General features: G+C 35.6%; 1 protein-coding gene and 1 long non-coding RNA gene across 4 annotated transcripts in view; one reads left to right on the forward strand and one right to left on the reverse strand.

The window, feature by feature from the left end:
- The window catches only part of SLC25A48 (solute carrier family 25 member 48), a 33590-nt gene extending 22218 nt beyond the window's left edge, over positions 1-11372 (forward strand). For 2 of the 3 annotated variants that reach the window (XM_087887463.1, XM_034403667.3), the window contains 3 exons: positions 640-897; positions 4155-4288; positions 9705-9988. In XM_087887463.1, coding sequence (XP_087743589.1) covers positions 640-897; positions 4155-4288; positions 9705-9824 — 512 coding nt within the window. In that variant the 3' untranslated portion in view covers positions 9825-9988. Of the gene's footprint in view, positions 1-639; positions 898-4154; positions 4289-9704; positions 9989-11086 lie in introns of those variants that run through there. The other variant, XM_034403675.3, reaches the window with a different exon arrangement.
- Positions 1-18647, reverse strand: part of LOC117655862 (uncharacterized) — a 46359-nt gene that overhangs the window by 24571 nt on the left and 3141 nt on the right. The window lies entirely within an intron of this gene.

Raw genomic sequence — 18647 nt, forward strand, 5'->3', positions numbered from 1 at the left:
CACTTTGCGCACATATACATCACAGGCGCTACCGCACAGGCTGAAAAAGAAGGATTAAGAAGTTTTTTCTGAGTCTTCAAAGGTAAGTAGAACAGCGATGGGAGGGAGAACAGCTGTGCCGCTGATTTATATTCGCTAGAAAGCAGGATTTCCTACTTTCTAGCGAACATAAATCGCGCGGCACAGCTGATCGTTGGAAATATTGGTTCGCCTGAACCGGTAGCATTTTTTAAAAAATACCGGTTCCCTCAAACTGGTAGCATTTATTACTACTGGTTTGGGAGAACCGGTCCGAATCAGTAGCATTTCACCCCTGGTCTGGCCCTGGGAAGAAGGGTACTTAAGTTTTCATCCTTGTTTATATGGATTGTTGTGAGCTGCTTAGAATAATTATATGAGATAAATGGCTACATAAGCAAGTAAGTAAAGTAAATAAATAAGCAAACCAGTTTTTAATTATTATAAAGTGGTGATATGAAACTCCCATTGCCTCCATGTGTGTTTGGCTGGGGAAAAAAAGCAACAGGAATGAAGAAATCAAAACAAATCCACCCCCTGCCTCCTAAGCCAATATACATAGCAAATCTCTGAGGAATTATTTGTATCTGATCCTGAACTCTCCTTTTACTTCTTCTCTAGCCAACCTGGAAATGAAGCACAAAGCAACTGGCATTTCAGTACAGGCTGCCTACCGAGGTCCAATTCACTGTGTTGCTACCATTCTTCAGCAGGAAGGTTTGCCAGGCCTCTTTCGAGGTACGACTGCCATGCTTCTGAGGGACGTCCCAGGATACTGCCTCTACTTTATCCCTTACGCATTGGTTTCTGTCTGGATCACTTCAGAAGAATGTCTTTCTCCCACTCCCTTTGCAGCGTGGATGGCTGGTGGCATTGCAGGTATGAATTTATCTCTCCATGTGTTAATTGGCAGGATTCAGATCGTGATATTGGGCCTTAATATGGTTGGTTTGCTCTTGCATTGGAATGATAAATAAATGCACTGGCTATAGGCTAGCATCTTGGGTAGACTAGAACAAATTAAAATATTATTTAAAGCTCTTAGTGCAGCATTACGTATGCATGAATGAATGAATGCAGGTGCTGAGTTTATCTTCATTATACCAAAAAATCAAGGACTGCTAAAAATTCCCAAAACTGGTTTTGGGAGGGGTGCTCCATATCCTTGAAAAGCATTTTTTCCCTTTCTTCTTCTTCTTCAGGTTTTAAGTACTATACCACCACTAAGGGTGACAGCAAGATTTCCTTTTCCTCCAAATTCCCTTAAATGTTTTGTAGGAATAAAGTCACAATTTTAAAGTGAAAAATAAAAGGATATGAAGGAAAAGAAGAATTTGCTGACCTTCCTCAGAAATAGAGGATCAAGGGATGTAAGAATGTCAGGTTTCATATGACATACTGTTTTTGGTTAATTCTTTCAGAGGGTAGACAGCACCACACTTGTTAAAAATGTAAATTTATTTTAACAAAATTTTCAAGGCCTGGACTGCTCCCTGCAGCACTGGATGCTTGCAAGGAAGTTTCTTCTTTGTGTTTCATTTTGAATTGGTCACTCAGACAGAAATGGAAAAATTATCTTTTCACCCTTCTGTTTTTCTTCTTATCTCCTTGTTTTAATGCCTCAGCATCCATAAGCCTTGCTCCCTTTTGCTGTAATTTATGCACATTATTTAGCTTTAAAAAGGAAAATCCACTTATATTTTCTTACATAATCAGCTCTATTTTTGTTTTACTAGAAAAGGGGACGAAGTATCTCTGAGGTCAAGGTTGTAAATTTGATTTAATGTTATCATAGCATGCATCAACTCAATATAAATTTTAAAAAATGATATCTTTTTAAAAATTATTTATTTTCCCGATTAGCTAATTTTTAAAATACAGAAATGGGGAAAATCCCAGACTTTCAATGTTTTTTTCTCACGTAACAATTTCTATTGAGGGATGGTAATTTCTGATATGTGCCACTGCAGGTTGGTCTACTAATTTATAAAATAACATGAAACTATTTGACTACTTCTCTCTTTTACTGTGTCTGCTACTTTACTTTGAATGATAAATACGAGTTTCACTGAAATCAGTATTTAACCTGTCCAATTATTTTCAAACCTTGGCACTGGCTCACGTAAAAGCAAAGCCAGTTATTGGTTAACATGAATAGATTTTTCCAACATTTCACAAGAGTAGCACAACCTAACTGCATTCCTCTAAGCCAGTGCTCTGTAAAAACATTCACGGACATAGAGCAATGTGCAAAACATCGGTTAACTTATAACATACTCTCCATTTATCTGAAACTCTGGGGCAATTGTGTTTGAGGTATGCGAAATTCTAAGATTATACCATGCTTGAATGCCACTCACTTATTTTGAATGTAAAACTTTTACAGGTAGTCCTCAACTCACAACCACAATTGAGCCTAAAATTTCTGTGGCTAAGCAAGACAGTTATTAAGTGAGTTTTGCCCCATTTTACAAGTTTGCTTGTCACAGTTGTTAAGTGAATCACTGCAGTTGTTAAGTTAGTAACACGGTTGTTAAGTGAATCTTCCCCATTGACTTGGTTTGTCAGATGGTCTCAAATGGTGATCACATGACCCCGGAACACTGCAACTGTTAAGTGTCTGAAATTTGACCATGTCATCATGAGGATGGTGACCATGAGGATGCTCACTAAGTTAGTTTTTTCAGTGCCACTGTAACTTTGAATGGTCACTAAGTGAATGGTTGTAAGTTGAGGACCATCTGAAAAAAAGAGTTGCTTCTTTTAAAATTAGTTTTTTGGGGGTTGATTCCTAAAAATGTTGTTTAGGGTCAATTTTGAAACTATGAGCATTTTCAAAAAAGTTTGAAAATACTTATCTGTTGATGGAAGAATTCCAGAATTTTTCTGATAACAGAACCTAAAATAACTACATTTTATGGGGTTTTTTTTTTCCAACAGTGCCCCATTAGGGAATGTTTTCAAAAATATTTTCCAAGTCATCACTTTGGTCATTTGTTTTAATAGGATGGGCTCCAAGGTGCCAGTCAATTTGTACTACCGATGCATCTATTTGTAACGCCCTTGTATGAAAAAGCAAGGAAGCTAAAGATTCTTCTGAGTTCTTATTGTTTTTTATGGCTGGAAATATGCAAAACATTTCAAGTGCCCTTCTAAAAGTATGCATAAACATTTCAGGTTGTGTCCCAGCAGAACACAACCGATACAAAATAGTCTGATCAAGAAGCTGGAACAAACAAAGTTAAAGTCTTGAACAGATGGTCTTCCTAATAAAGCATTATCTAAAGAGGAATTGTTGAGATTCTAGAGAACATTTAGCTATATTTCAATATAAATTAATTCTCTGTTAATTATACAAGTAGCCTTTGTTTAATGACCATAATTGGGACTATCAATTCGATAGCTAAATGATGTAATCAATAAGCAAAACATCACTTCACTATGATGGACTCATCTCATCTCCTGTCAGAAATACAGGAACTAAAAGGGAAATATTATTAATTTAAATTTTAAAAGATTTGAAAACTTTAATAAAAACATAAATATATATATGGTTCTAGTCTAATGCTGGGGCACACTGATGGCAGGAATATTTCCAAACAGCAAGTAATTAATGGTGACCGTGGTGGACTAATGACCTCACTACAGTCATTAAATGCATCACCTACCACCATTAAGAGAGACATCATATAATTGCAACTTGCAATTGTATTGTCAGGTTCTCCATTGATCGTTTGACAGAAACCAGCTGTGAAGCATGCAAGTGGTAGTCACATCACTGAGGGTCACTGCAATGGTTGCAAAACTGCCCATCAATTGTGAGGTGCCCAAATGGTGATCACATGACTGTGGGGATGCCGAGATGGTTGGTTGTAAAGTAACTTTTTCAGTGCCATAACTTTGAATGGTTGCTTAAACAGGGTAATCATTAAGCAAGGATTACCTATAACAACATTTTGCCACTCTTTCCCCACCTTAGCAAAAATGCTTCAAAAACACAATGTTTTGCTTTTACAAATCCCCGATCCCCCATTTTTAAGAATTTCTCCTTCATCCCAACCCAGCTATTTGGTTTCATACATGAATTCAAAATGTATTGTCTAGCTAATGACTAACATCTACCAATTTCTCCCTAGGAATCATATCTTGGGGAACAGCAACTCCTATGGATGTTGTGAAATGCCGTCTCCAAGCAGATGGAGTTTACTTAAACAAATACAAAGGAGTCATTGACTGTATCTATCAAAGTTACAACACTGAAGGTCTAAAAGTAAGCACTAACCTTTTGAGAATGCCACCTCATTATTGGTAACAAACTTAGTATGAATAAATTATCCATGGGAAGTGGGGGAACATGTGGGGTCAGAATGACAAAAAGTCATCATACCACAAATTTTAGGTATGCATGAATATCATGTAGAAAAAAAGTGATACAAAAATGCTTTCATTAATCTGATCCCTTTACCATCCAACCCACCAATGGTTATTGATAAATATACCGTAGATATACCAAAATTCAGTAAAATTATACCATAACATTTCTGGTCAAAATATAATGACTAGAATTCTGGCCAGTTTCTCAGGTGTTTTTAAAGGGTAATTTAAATATATTTGATATGGATTTAATTTTATTAACGTTTTTCTGCTTTATATTTAGACCTTTTATTGTAAGCTGCCTTGATAATCAAATATACAGAAATAGAGGGAATAAATTTCGTAATTTTAAAAAGAGATATATAAATATAGCAGAACCTGTAGGATAGGTCTCACAGCAGCTATGAGATCAAAACAGCTAAATGGAATCAGTACCACTAAGAAGTCTCATTCATTATCTCATTTGAAGCAGTACTGCCACACCATGTTACTCAATTGATTTATTCAATTGCTGCATCTCAAGCAAAAATATATTTCAAGGTCGCTGACACACAAACAAACCAGTAGTGGGTTGCCTCCGGTCGGACCAGTTCTATAGAACCAGTATTAAAACCAGCAGGAGGCTCTGCCCACCAACCCCGACGTCATCAGGATGCTTCTGCGCATGCTCTCTCTCACGCGCAGCCCCGTTACGAACCGGTAACAAAGGTAAGTAGAACCAACCCCTGAAAGAAACCCAGCACTTTAGAGGAATATTTGCTGCACTTTAGACGGATAATAGCACATAGGAATACGATTGAAATTCTTAGTATAAAATGCTTGCCTGAAGGAAGCTGAACACAACCCAAGAAACAATAGCATTGTCCATAGATTCCAAAAGTCACAGGTCTCCAAATCAGTAGTCAGGTGATCCAAGAATTAACAGCCACAAACAAGAAGCAAGAACACAATTCAAGAGCTGGATAGACAAATGGTTGTTTACAAGAAGGACTCAAGCACAGGAGCTAACTAAATCTATCTGCAGCACTGACTGAGAAGTCTTATTGAGGAAAATTGCTCTGCTTACTTCTTTATGTACCAACGCCTGGGGCTTATGCCTCTTCATCGGATCCAATTGAACAGGAGATGCCTGTGAGTGATCAGGCTCAATTGAATCCTGGCTTATTGATTCCTGAGGCTGACAGTTCTGAAGCACAGACTCAGCTGGAGTAACATCTCCAGAGTCAAGTTTAGACTCTGAATTGGCTCATATCAACATACGAATTTTGAAGGTGGCAACAAAAATATAGGCAACTAAAAGTAAATCAATAGGGATGTCACACATGGATTCCCTCTTTTTCTTACCACATGTTACCGGTAGTAGATCAGTGGTTCCAATTCAGTCCTCCTGCTATGTTGGAACAATTCCTGGAATGCTCAAGAAAGTCATCCCAGTTAGCTGAAGACTTAATGCAAATTCATATATCAGCTCACAAACTCAGGTATAGCAATAGAAATGGAGGAATGATCTATTAGAGGTCTTCCTCCTATGCAAACAGCCAGCAGTATTTTGAGCATTATCATTCATTGAGATAGTTGGTATCACAAAATAATAAGATTCTCAACAAGAATGGAATGTGCATTACTCTGAATCCTTGCTGAGCAATCCCAAGAAGTACTGGAGATAGGTCAGGGTTGCTTTGGGAAGCAGCTTCCAAAGCATGATTTATACACAACCCTTCATTGAAGCAAAACACCCTTTCAAAGCTTCACACAACTGTATTGGGCAAATGGAAAAGGCTGATGACTACATGTTTGAAGCAAAGCAATGGAATATCGTGATCATAGTTCTATTTGTCTTTTGATCTTACTAACAAAAATAAGACTACTTTTTTTTTGTCCAAATATAAAAGGTGCATATCATTTTCCCTTGATTTTTTCCCTTCCGTAATTAGTGGAAGTAGTTGATATTTCTCATTGTATATCATGTGTCCTAAATATTCCCGTTTTCTTTCATATGATATTCATAAATTAGGGTTTTTTTTTGAGGAAGTATCTCATTTTGTATACATTCAACCACGGTATTTTAAATACTTGGATCTATAAATCCAAGTCTTCTATTCTGCTGATAGCATCAGTTGGCAAGACCTTGTACAATCTATCAATGGAGTTATGGCCTTAAGTGCCAAAACTTAATAAATTATTTTTCAAAATAACTTATTTTTCAAACTGTTATTCTTGTATTTTCAATCCTGCTCCATCTATTCAATCTTGCTATGAACCCATTTATAATTCAAAATACAGCTCAGACATTTTATACTGTTACACTCCACAAGTATTTTTCTGCAGGCATAGTAGTTGGTTCAATAGTATCAATATGAATTTACATTGAAAGTCTCAATGTTTGTCTCAGTCATCACGTTATATCAATTTACATATATCAAATCTTGCTGTTATATCTCCATGGGCATTTCCAAAGCCAGTTTCTCACTGTCTGCAGGCATTCACAAGATCGTTTAATCTTGTTCTTGGTGGAAGAATGCCATTTCCCTGCTAGACAAATCCTAACATGGAATATGATAGATTGTTTGTCTAAAATAACATGATTGTACCTGTCTGGCAGTCAATGGCCTTGAAAAACTTAAGTTTAATTTTGGATGGATGGATGATCTTCATCATTCAAAGGCATTCTGGATATTTTGGACTAAATATTCTAGAAATCTTTTTCAGCATGTTTACTTTGGAATTCTAAGTAGTGGAATTCACCAGCTGAGTAAAATTGGTATGTACCTGAAAATACAGCTGCCTCCTCCTGAATTCCCACAGGAGAGAAGAGAGGGAGGGAGGGAGCGAGGGGGGGGGAGAGAACAGGTGACTGGATTTGTATATGGAAGACAAAGATGCTAATCTCCTCCTGATCACTTTGCAGCATCATGGTTTTAATCTGAACCTTTTTGAGGGCAAAATATTGCTTTCTGGCTCATATTTTGGTTACAGTGATTCATCAAACAAGTCACAGCAACAATATTTATGATGTGGTTTACAGAGTTATTTCTAATATTATGTCTACATCTGATTTATACTTGCTCTGTCCTGAGGGTAGCTGCTTCTCTTTTTTATCTTCACTTCACTTCCCCTATGCCCTCAGGACCTCACAACCTTTTGATAATTAGTCTCTACTGAAAATCAGAAACATGGAGACATTGCTTCTTACAATTTTGAGGCAGTAAATTAACCCCTGCACACATACACACACACAATCCCCCCCAAAATAAGAAACACTAGAAAGCAGGACCTAAGCATATTTTTTTTAAAAAAAGAGAATAAGTAAAACAACTCTCCTGAATTGTAACACCCTTTCATAATTCCCCCCCCACACACACACAAAACCTTGGCCTCCTTCACATCTGTGATCAAGTCCTTCTCTTTGCTCAGCTTGTGTTCTTGAGTGTGACTCTCACCCCCCCAAAACAGCCACCCCTAATCTAAAGGATATTTTAGAGAAAAATCTGAGCAAGTAATTGCTGATATATTCTGAGAATTTCATAATCAGAATGTTGTAACTGAAAAAGTTGTCAACACTACCTTCACCATCTTCAAAAAGGTCTCTTGAAGAAGGACTTTTCACCCTGGTATCACTATTGAGCTATGTAGTCAATATCTCCATAACTAATCTTCCTTCATTTCTACAGTCTCCTTGTGAGTCCTGAAACCAACTTTTTATATATAAACGTTAAAATATTTCAGTTTTGTGCATGGTGCCAGTGGTGGGTTCCTCCCGGTTCGGTCCGGTTCGGCCGAGCCAGTAGCGGTGACGATATGACATCACCAAACCGGTTCTCCCCCCCCACCCTCCCCCCCCACGTTATTCTGACCTTTTATTTGGTCCCACCCCCAATCTGTTGCTGCCTCCTGAGTCCCAGCTGATGACTAGAGGGAAAAAAACTGTTTAAACTCTTGCCACGGGGCTTCAAAGGGCCGTCCTACAGCTGATCAGTGTTAAAAGCAAACAAATGAGTCGGGTCGTAAGTGCGAGGACTGGTCATAAGTGCGAGGACCTTCCAGAAATGACTCTGACCAGCTAGCCACACCCACCTAGTCACATGACCTCCAAGCCACACCCACAAAATAAGCCACACCCACAGAACCGGTAGTAAAAACATTTAGAACCCACCCCTGATTGGTGCATCTCTATTTTAAACCCAGAATGCTTATGATTGTTTCTCTCAAAGGTGGTATGTGTGTGTACACACACACACACATGCTTGTAAGCAAATGGGAAATGTACTATGAAAGGTCTGATACGAGAAACATTTATTCACATTTTTACAAACACTGAAATTTTTCAAAGCTTCCCAGAAATTTTGACACATTTCCTCTTTTACATTAAAAGAACTGTGAGTTGTGAAGATGAAATTTTACTGTAGCAGTAATTTTGTACTGAACTCTTTTTCCCAATAATTCGGACTATGGGTTTATGATACTATACCAAATGGATTTACTATATTTCTTTGAATAAAAAAAGAAGAAAAGCTTCAGGAATAGGATGCTGAATCACAATATAGGAGGAAAATAGTAAGACTAGCTTGAGCTGGTCCTTGGGAAATAGATTATGGGAAGAATCCACACCGATGGAAAACCAGAGCGCAATGTCTGCAGAACCAAAACAGAAATAGATGGATTCTACATCTCACATAAGATCTGAAACCAATCCTGAAATGGGACAGAACATTGATAAGGAAAGTTCTTTAAGGAGACTGAATTTTATGAAATCTGAATACTGCTCAGACAACAATTTCTAAGCCTGAAGACAACAGCCTTGGAGTGCCCTATATTGAAAAAATTTGGAAGCCTAGAAGAACTTGTTATTGCAGGGTTAATAAAGGGAAGGTATAGGTGAATATAGAAAGGTACCATCAAGCTTGCATTCCCATTTGCAGTACTGGCAAAATAGTCACGTATCCACGGTATTTTCAGATCCTTGAGTGTCTGAGCAATTAGAAACCTCATTGTGGGGAACCTTTGATCCTGATGTAGTTCCACTGCACAGAATTTATCAACTGGCTCTCCTTGTATTCTTTGTGTAGGATTATAGGTTGTATGTTTTATCCTTGTAATTGTAATATCGGATGTTAAAAGGACAGGTATTTAATGTCAATACATACAATGCAGAAACTTGTGGAAAGTCATTTAGCTGAGCCCACTCTTTGTGTTTCCTATAAAACAATGATGACAAAATAGACCTTTCTGATATCTGGTTTTCCTTTCCTGTTCAAATAATTTCTTCAAAAAATATCTGACAGACATAACATTTTCTTTTTTCTTATAACCAGGTCTTTTTCAGAGGTCTTACAGTGAATACAGTGCGAGGATTCCCTGTAAGTGCTGCCACATTCCTTGGATATGAACTTTCACTCAAAGCCTTAAGAAAAGAAGCAGAGACAAATCCTTGAATTCCAGGTCAGTTTCAGAGATTCTCGAGCACTTCAAAATATGCTTCATCAGCACAATCATCTGAAAAAGATGAATGATGGGATGGATATCATGGACAGTATCCAATTGTTCTGCATCTGCACAAACCATGTTTTTGGCACTTTAAAAAAAAACTTTTTAATTATTTGAAATTCTGTTTTTTGTGGGGAAAACACACAGAAAGGTAATTTAACAAGAGTTACTTCTAGGCACCCTGCCCGTCCTCAAGAAAATTATAAAAAGTGACTTCCGGTGGCTCCGCGATCCCCGATGGACGTTCCTTTAGGAGCTCCAGTCCCATGATTCCGTTTGCTGCTAGAACAGCGAAAATCAGCTGTCTAGCGGCTCGAAACTCATTTTCCCCCAGGGAAAAAGGGGGAGAGAAGAGCAGAAGGGTCTGGGTAGAGCTTCCCTAGACCCCCAGGGGTTTTTTTTAAGCCTGGGGTTTGCAAGGTGAGAGCTCCCTGAAAGCCCTTCAGTGCTCCAGATCCGGGACAAGTCTGCTTTATGCAGAACAAGGGGTCGCGACCACACCAGCAATGCAATTTTAAGGATTATAAGAAACTTCGACCCTGGATGCTGGCAGAGCAAAATCAGGAGAACAAAAAATTCAAGTACTGAACTTTAACTCCGTTTAAAAGGGAAAAAAAAGATGGCACCTAAGGGCGTGAAAACGAAACTTATTAGTGAAAGTGATTGTTAACGCTAGCAACATTGTTAAAGTTACTGGATTACACATCAAGAAAAAGATTTAAAGTGGTAGTGGAATGGAAAAGACTATGGTATTGACCTCAACTAATTTATATTTCTAAATTGTGTGGAAAATAATTGGACTTATTGACCTGATAGCTGAATAAATTTAAAGTGAAAATTGAAATATGGCTGATATCAAGGATGGAGGATCATTATTGTATGAGCCAGCAAACTCACAAGTTGTGACTGTAAAGATCTTACAAGAACTCTTAAATTTTCATACTTCTGTTATATTAGAATCAATTAAAAGGTCTGTTCAAAATCAAAATTTGGAGAATAACAATGATTTGCTGGCTGGAAAACAGGAAGAAATTAACCAGGCTAATGTGACTTTGGAGGAGGAAAAAGAGGCTGTCAGGATTAAGATGGAAGTTAGCACACAGGAAACAGAGGTTTTGGTAGAGGCTTCTGTGCAATTAACTGAAAAGCAGTAAATAGACTCTTTCCTGCAGACTGACAAATTTTACCGTGACAATTCTTGGCTTTACAGACAGAATCAATCTTTAAGGAATGAAGTGACTGATTATACAAGCAGGAAGAGTCGAAATGGAGGTTCCAAATTAAAGGAAATAATTCTAAGAAGAGAACAAATTCCAAAGATACATCAGCCTCAAATCCAAATTCAAAAATTTTCAAAAATAAAAGCAGGGGGAGGAGCAATGCTGAAGAAGAAAGTATTATTGAAGAAGAAGGACTGGAAAAAATATAGAAAGAAAGGAAGAATGGAAGATTAATTTCTTTTGGGAAGGATCTTAGTAATAAATCTGAAAAGCTTACTGAAATTAGTATCTTTTAAGTTTAAGTAAAAATGTTTAACTAAAAATGGATAGCTTTTAAAAAGTTATCGAGGTATTAAAACGGTTAACTTTAACGTTAATGGATAGCTTCCTGAAAGTTTTGAAATTTATATTTTGAAGAATGAACTCAAGAGTTAGAAATAATTTAACTCAATGGATTAACAGTATCTTTAAGGTTATATTCTGAAGAATGTTTTATTGAAGTAAAAAGGTTTAATTAAAATTGGATAGCTTTTTAAAACTTACTGAAGTATTAAAATGGTTAATTTAAAATTGAATGGATAGCCTTTTAAAAAAGTTTTGAAACTTATATTTTGAAGAATGTCTTATTGAGGTATTAAGAGATTTTAAAATGTTTAACCTAAAATAATAATTTTTTTTTTAAAAAAAGACATGCTTTAAAGAAAGTTTTAAAATGTTTAATTTAGAATTTTACAAGGGAGTAATGTTGAATAAACAGAAATTGGCAAGTGGTTTATGAATGACCAAAGAGGATAAATGTTTAATTTAGAATTTTATTAGGGAGTAATGCTGAAAAAGAAGGTATGGAAAGGATTTTAGTAACAAATGTGAAATGTGATAAGAGAATTTATAAAGGGGAGGTTAATGAATAATTTTTAAAAGAGGAGTTAAAGAGTGTGAGGGAGTTTTGAATCTTGTAGTAAGTTAGCATATTTTAGCTTATGCTTGTTTAATGTTATACCCTGTTTTTGCTCTGGGAAGTCCAGGGGGATGTGGGGAGGGGGGGGGTTGAAAGTTATGTGGGGATAAAATTGTTGTCTAATTTTTAATAAAATTAAAAGATAAATGTATTAATAGAGAAGTAAGAAATGGGGGGGAAATGTTATAATAAAGGAAATGATAATATTAAGATATGATAAATACTGGAGGAGTAAAAAGAAGACACAAAAGATGTATTCAGAAGATACACTGAATGATTGATTATGTATTGTTTGTTTGTTTATAAAATAAAAAAAAGAAAATTATAAAAAGTAATATATGAAGGTTAATGAAAAGCAACGTCTCTACTTTCACAATTTTAATTTAATTAGTGATACTGTAATTAATAAAACAGACAAATTATTCTTGAAATGAATCATTTTGTTATCAGTATTTATTTCTTCATGCAATGACCACCATTTGCTATATACTTCTGCCACCAATGGGACAAACTGCTTAAAAAAAGGAACAATACCCCCCATACTTTTGTCTCTTGAATCAAATCCTGGCAGTCTTTTCTATTTCTTGAGATAAACAGATGCCCACTGTTCCTTCGATTTGGGGGAAAGGGTGGAAGGAAAATGGTACTAAATCTACTCTGATATGAATACCATATCCAGAATATGTCTGCTATCCTGTATCGGGCTCTGGATGACCTACGGATAGGCCCACAGCTGTCATGAAGACCATGAACTCCCAAGCCATCTCAGACTCCATTCCTAGGAAAGGCAGATTAAAGTTTTCCCCAAAACTGTAAATCTGAAGAACTCCCATCACCAACCCAGAAATGGACTCAAGGAACAGCAGGTAAGAAAATGCTATGCAGAAGAGAGGCTAGTACAACAGCAACAATCTTGTCTGATCACTAGAACCCAACTTAATGAACAGGGATTCAAATCTGAAAATCTATAGCATAGCACCTATGAAGACCATAAGGGACTCCCAGATGACAATCACCTCACTTTTCTAGGGGGTCAACAGAATCATCACCATAAACAATGTATGTTTAGTCAATTTAAGTGAAAGGACTCTCAAAATTCAGCTGTGTCAAAAATTCAACTGTGATTGTTGTTTAAAACAGACTGATATAGAAAATATCTTTTTAAAAAATCTACTAAGATTTTTTTTTACATACAGAGAAAACTTATGGATCTATATTGATAAGGGAACTCTCAGAAACAATTAGGAAAGAGTAAATCATTAAAGTTGGGATGAAATAGTGGGTAGTGTTAAGAAATAGAACTTTATTGAATTTGGAAAGTCATGATCTGAGATTTGGGTGACATGATATGGTATGATAAAACCGAATGTAGACTTAAATCATCATTATGTTGGGCAAGCTGTTCTTAGAATATAGAATAAATATAAACTCAAGGCTTTGTCCCAAAACACCTTTATAATTTTCACCTCAAGAAACATTCTAAAATCAAGAAATGAGACCCTACCTAGAATTTTCTCAAGGGGATTTTAAAATGAAATCAAGAGAAGATTTGATAATAGAAAGATATTCTTGTCAATAGTTTTTTTATGTACAATTAACAGAAAGATTTAAAGTGGATAAAAGATTTTATAATTATGTACTAATGATGAACACGTTATTGTTAAAATATATAAGTATTTGCTGAAATATGAGACAGAAGAAAAACAAGTGAAAGAATGTATAATAACACGGATAAACGGGAAAATATGTGGTTGAAAAGAGTGAAATCCACATTATGTTCTAGTTTTAAAAATAATTTTTGTAAAATTATGTATCATTGATATTTATCATCCAAAAATTGTTTAGAATGCATAATGGTACAAATCTTTGCTGGAAATCTAAACAACATGAAAGGACCTTTTATCATGTTTGATGGACATGTAAAAAAGCTAAAACATTTTGGAGGAAAATACATACACTAATTCAGAAGATTTTAAAGTAACACTGAAACCAGATAATTTTCTTCTGGGACTAGCAGAGATGCAATCAGAAGAAAGTCATGAAATTTTGTTTTTATATATGACAAGGTTTATCATTACATATATGGAAGTTTGAATAAACTTTTATGGCTTAATTGATGCAAACACCATGAGAGATTGAGATAAGGTTATCTTTATCCACATTTCCTCTAATATTTTAATTTATTATAACTATCTGGTCAAAGCTCATTCACTGTACTTTTTCTTCTTAGGAGATCTGCTACAATTGACTAATATATTTGATTGACTTTTTTTGTGCATTCATCTAATCCCTAAAAAAAAATTGCTCAGATATAATGTTATGGATGTAGCACAAGAGCAACAATGCCAAAAAAACAAAAATATCCATAGGAAAATTGCTATGGTTTTTTTTTTTTTTTTTTTTGGTGGTGGTGGTAGGGGAGGCAGAATGTAGAAATCTACAGCTTTATCCTCATATATAAGAATAGTTCTAGCTATTAGACCAAATCTGCTTACTCCATTTTGGGATTAAGAGATTTAAGAGATATCTGAGTTTTGCATAGGATCCATCATACAGTCACCTAGCTTCTCAACCTGAAAAAATTGTGCAATGAAATTTTGCAAACTGCATGTGGCGGAAGGCAGTCTGGATTCCCAGGAGAGTCTGAGTGCATTCCAAAGGAACAAAAGACTGAAGTTTTAGTGGGACAAAAAGAGTCAGAACAGCTCCTTCCTAAGAGTTCTCAAGCACACCTTTAATGATGCAAGTAATTTGCATTAGTTTTTAGTTCAGTTTTGCAATATTTCTATCTATAGGTGTAGAACAGTAAAGGAAACTCTTTAGAAGAACCTCAGCATACTTTTCTTGGTTTTTGGAGCCTGATACTGTGTTAGTTAGCTGACTAAATCTAAAACTGTATGAATTTATGAAAAACATAGTAAGTTAACTACTCCTAACTTCTGTCGCAACCTTATCAATTCAATCATATGTAGGAAAATCATTTATTTATTTTTGTTTGTTTGTTTGTTTTCAGTTGTTCAGGGCTAAACTAGCTGTTTACATACATTTTTTTCTTCCAAGCAAATATTTTTGGTTCACACAAAAAAATAACAATCTTCTATAAAACACTTTAACTATTTTAATTTGATTTTTATTATTTGAATTAAAAAAAGCAGCAGCAAGGTCAGATCTCAAAAAAAAAAAAAAAAAAACCCACAAACCAGACAATAAGAGGCTTGTCTCCCCCACTACAATGTGAGAAAAGACTTCAACAGAATACAACTGATAAAAGACTTCAACTGAATACAACTGATAGTGATAAATTCACTATCATCCATATATCCCCAGTGATGCCACATAATATGATACCTATCAATAAAGGTTTTTAAAGGACTTCTTATGGGTTAGATGCTTGAGGACTTCTTATGGGTTAGATGTGCACAAACATGTTGATTATACCTTTATTCCTACACTGCCTACAGGTGCAATATATGAAATATGTGTAGTTTTCAAGTTGTGACTGTAATGGAGCTTGCCCATTATGGTTGTAACTCGTTACAGTCTTAAAACGGGTTGCCAATGTGCCCGAGCCAATTTTACAATTTTTTTTTGTTGCAGACATTAAGTAAATGCCATTGTCATTAAGTGAAGCAACGGTTTTGCTATGGGTTCAGTTTTGCTGAAAACCAGAAGTATCTGCTGGTGTTTGGCAAAACCATTATAAAATGTCACTGCGGTTAATGTCACTGCAGGACGTTGCAAGCGGCTGTAAATGTTTTTATGTTTTTACAGAGTAGGTCTCGACCTGGGCTATCATTTTACTGTATGTTTTATGTTGCATGTTCATCTCATATGATGTAACACCTAGCATACTATATCAGTCTTTATGAGATCCACTTTCCAATCTCAAGCTAGTTATTTGCATTATTCTGAATTTCTTTTTGATTTAATGATTGGTCTAGTTGTCACAAAGAATAGATCCTTTCCGGCTTCCAACTTTTTCTTAGTGATTATAAAGCAAAAGCAGAGTAATTGCTAGCTATAAGTGTACTAACTAAAACATAACACTGACATCTACTGGTTTCCACCTATTACAGCATCCTTTGTTAGAGTTTGGCAATTAGAATGTGGCAATTTTAATAGTATAGTAAAAAAATGAATGTGCTAATAGCTATGGAAAAGTAGGTGATAAATGAGAATTCCCTTTAACAGAGATGGTGAAACAAGAGACAGACACTATAAATCAAATTTGGCTGCTTATGCAAAGCTGTTTGATATAAACACTTTGTTGTCTTGCATCTGGAACTTTTTGTTAAAAATTACTTATGTTTTTACTGTAGCAGCATTGAAAAATTGCCTAATTACATTAATAATATGGCAGTACCCTCCTGTGGCCTAACACAGCATTACTATTCATAACAGGAAAATAAAAGAAAAACAACAAAGTCTAGATGAATTGTTGAATGGAAGAAAAGTTAGGAAACGTTTACGAGTATTCTATGCCAGATTAAAGCAGTTCTGAATCTCTGGGTTCCTAATATCAGCAGAACCGAAAAGCTAAGATGGTTTATTTGAAAATAGGGCAGAAGACATATTGAAAATTAATCAAAAATGCTTCTGACCTCAAATGAGCACAGCATCTTTCAGATTTTATTAAAGCAGTTGTGTCCTTTTTCTTTCTTTTGCAGATTTCCATTTGAATATCATTAAAACAGCTGTACATCTCTTTTCAGGTCATGTGTTAATTAAGTGGTCCCAGGCTACTGAATACTTTCTCCCTTTTCTCCTCTCTCTTTTGAAATTGAAGGTACATGGCTTTTTATCGCGTCTGAACCTGAAGTAGCTTGGGCCAGGGAGATTATTTCCATTATTCTTGATATTTCAAGCTAACAGAAGACAACTACTATTCAAAGAACTTCTGAAGTTTTCAAGAATGAAAACAATGGCAGTGTGAAAGTTCCCTCAGTTAAAGTATTAGAGGACAGATTAAAGAGACCTAAACATTATAGAAGAGATGGAACTGTGTATATCACAGGTAACTCATCTTCAAGTGAAATGAGAAATTTAGTCATCATTCTATATTTATCTTGCTTATTATTATATGAGTTTTTCACTTCTTTTTTTGTTTGCTTTTATGTTATATGCTACCTAGAGTCAGATGTCTGAGTTGGGTGGCCTTATAAATCTTAGAATAATTAAATTTACTCTGACTTCTGTGAGTGAAGAGACATCTCTCACATATTCCTAAGCTTTTTAACTTCAAATGCTGCATTTCTTGCACCGATATACTCGAGAACTATATTATTATTTGCTTGCCAACCTAATCTATTTTAAAATATGGGAAAATATGGCAATTATTTTCAAAAACAGGTCAAGACAAATAACATCAATTTTACAAATAAAACCTGACTTTATTTTTTTCTAAAAAACTATTCAGAATTTCTACAAGGTTGGATATTTTAAATCTTGACAAGCAATCCAAATACTTGCCTAGGTGATTTTTTTTAAAAAAAGAGAAGCAATTGTTTATTCTAAAAATAAAGAACAAAACAAATTGCCTAAACCCCTTGAAGAATATTTCTAGTCACACGGTACTGAAAACTGCTTGGTGACTAATAACTCTATTAGGCACCTTCTTGAATGTGACATACTAACCTACTTTAAAGATATTGATGTTGTTCCCATTTCTGCCTCTTTGGCAATTCTAACCCAGTAGAACTGCAGTATCTAATTATGGTAAGATTTAGTTATCAAGAATTGAATTGATAGTTGAAATTAATTCTATCGGTAAGTAGAATAAAATGATACAATTTTGCACAAGCGTACATTGCTTTCCTACTCCAGGCCAATAATGTGCATTTGTATTACTAAGACCTGTCTATTTGTAGTTTGCAAAAACACCCCATTCTATGACTTGTACCAAAAGATACATCATTGAGAATGTCAAGGAAATTCTTTGTTGCAAATGTATTTGCAGTAGGAAGTAGAGTTTTTCCCAATCTCAAAATTCAAGAGTAAGTTCCTGGGACAATGTATTTCTCTTTTTTTAAAAAAAGTGTTAGAAGAATAAAATGAGGCTATTCTGTAAGAAATCCTAGGACACTGCAGAATGTCCTAGAAATCTGTAACTAATAAACCCTCATTTTATGCTCAGCATGTATATCTGTATAAATAAATATTGTTTTTCATGACCTGCTTCCAAGGAAAGCCAAGTACTGGCACTACTGAAGCTCCTCACAGTTCAGAGATGAGTGTATAAATTTAGCTATTCTGACTGCAGCAACACAGAAACCTATATAAATATTCACCTACCTTTTAAATGTGTCAGAAGAAATGTCCATCTGGGTTCAGTTCCAAGTGGGGAGAAAGGCACTAGAAACATGGAGACTGCTTGAAAAGAAGGTTTAACAGTGGACAGGACCAATGGTTTTGAGGTCCTGGGCAAAAATGCACATGGGTGAGAGAGACACATTTATACCCTCTGTTGGGACTTTGAATTTGAGCTTGTATTCTGATTGGTTGTCAGACTCCCATGGACCCATGCAGGGGAAATTTTGTAGGTTGTCTTTTGAGTCCCAGGCCTGGTTGAATCTTGCTGGGTGATGATGTAATGA

Source organism: Pantherophis guttatus, chromosome 2 (genome assembly GCF_059756535.1).
Source record: "Pantherophis guttatus breed Tessera chromosome 2, ASM5975653v1, whole genome shotgun sequence".
Taxonomy (NCBI): domain Eukaryota; kingdom Metazoa; phylum Chordata; class Lepidosauria; order Squamata; family Colubridae; genus Pantherophis; species Pantherophis guttatus.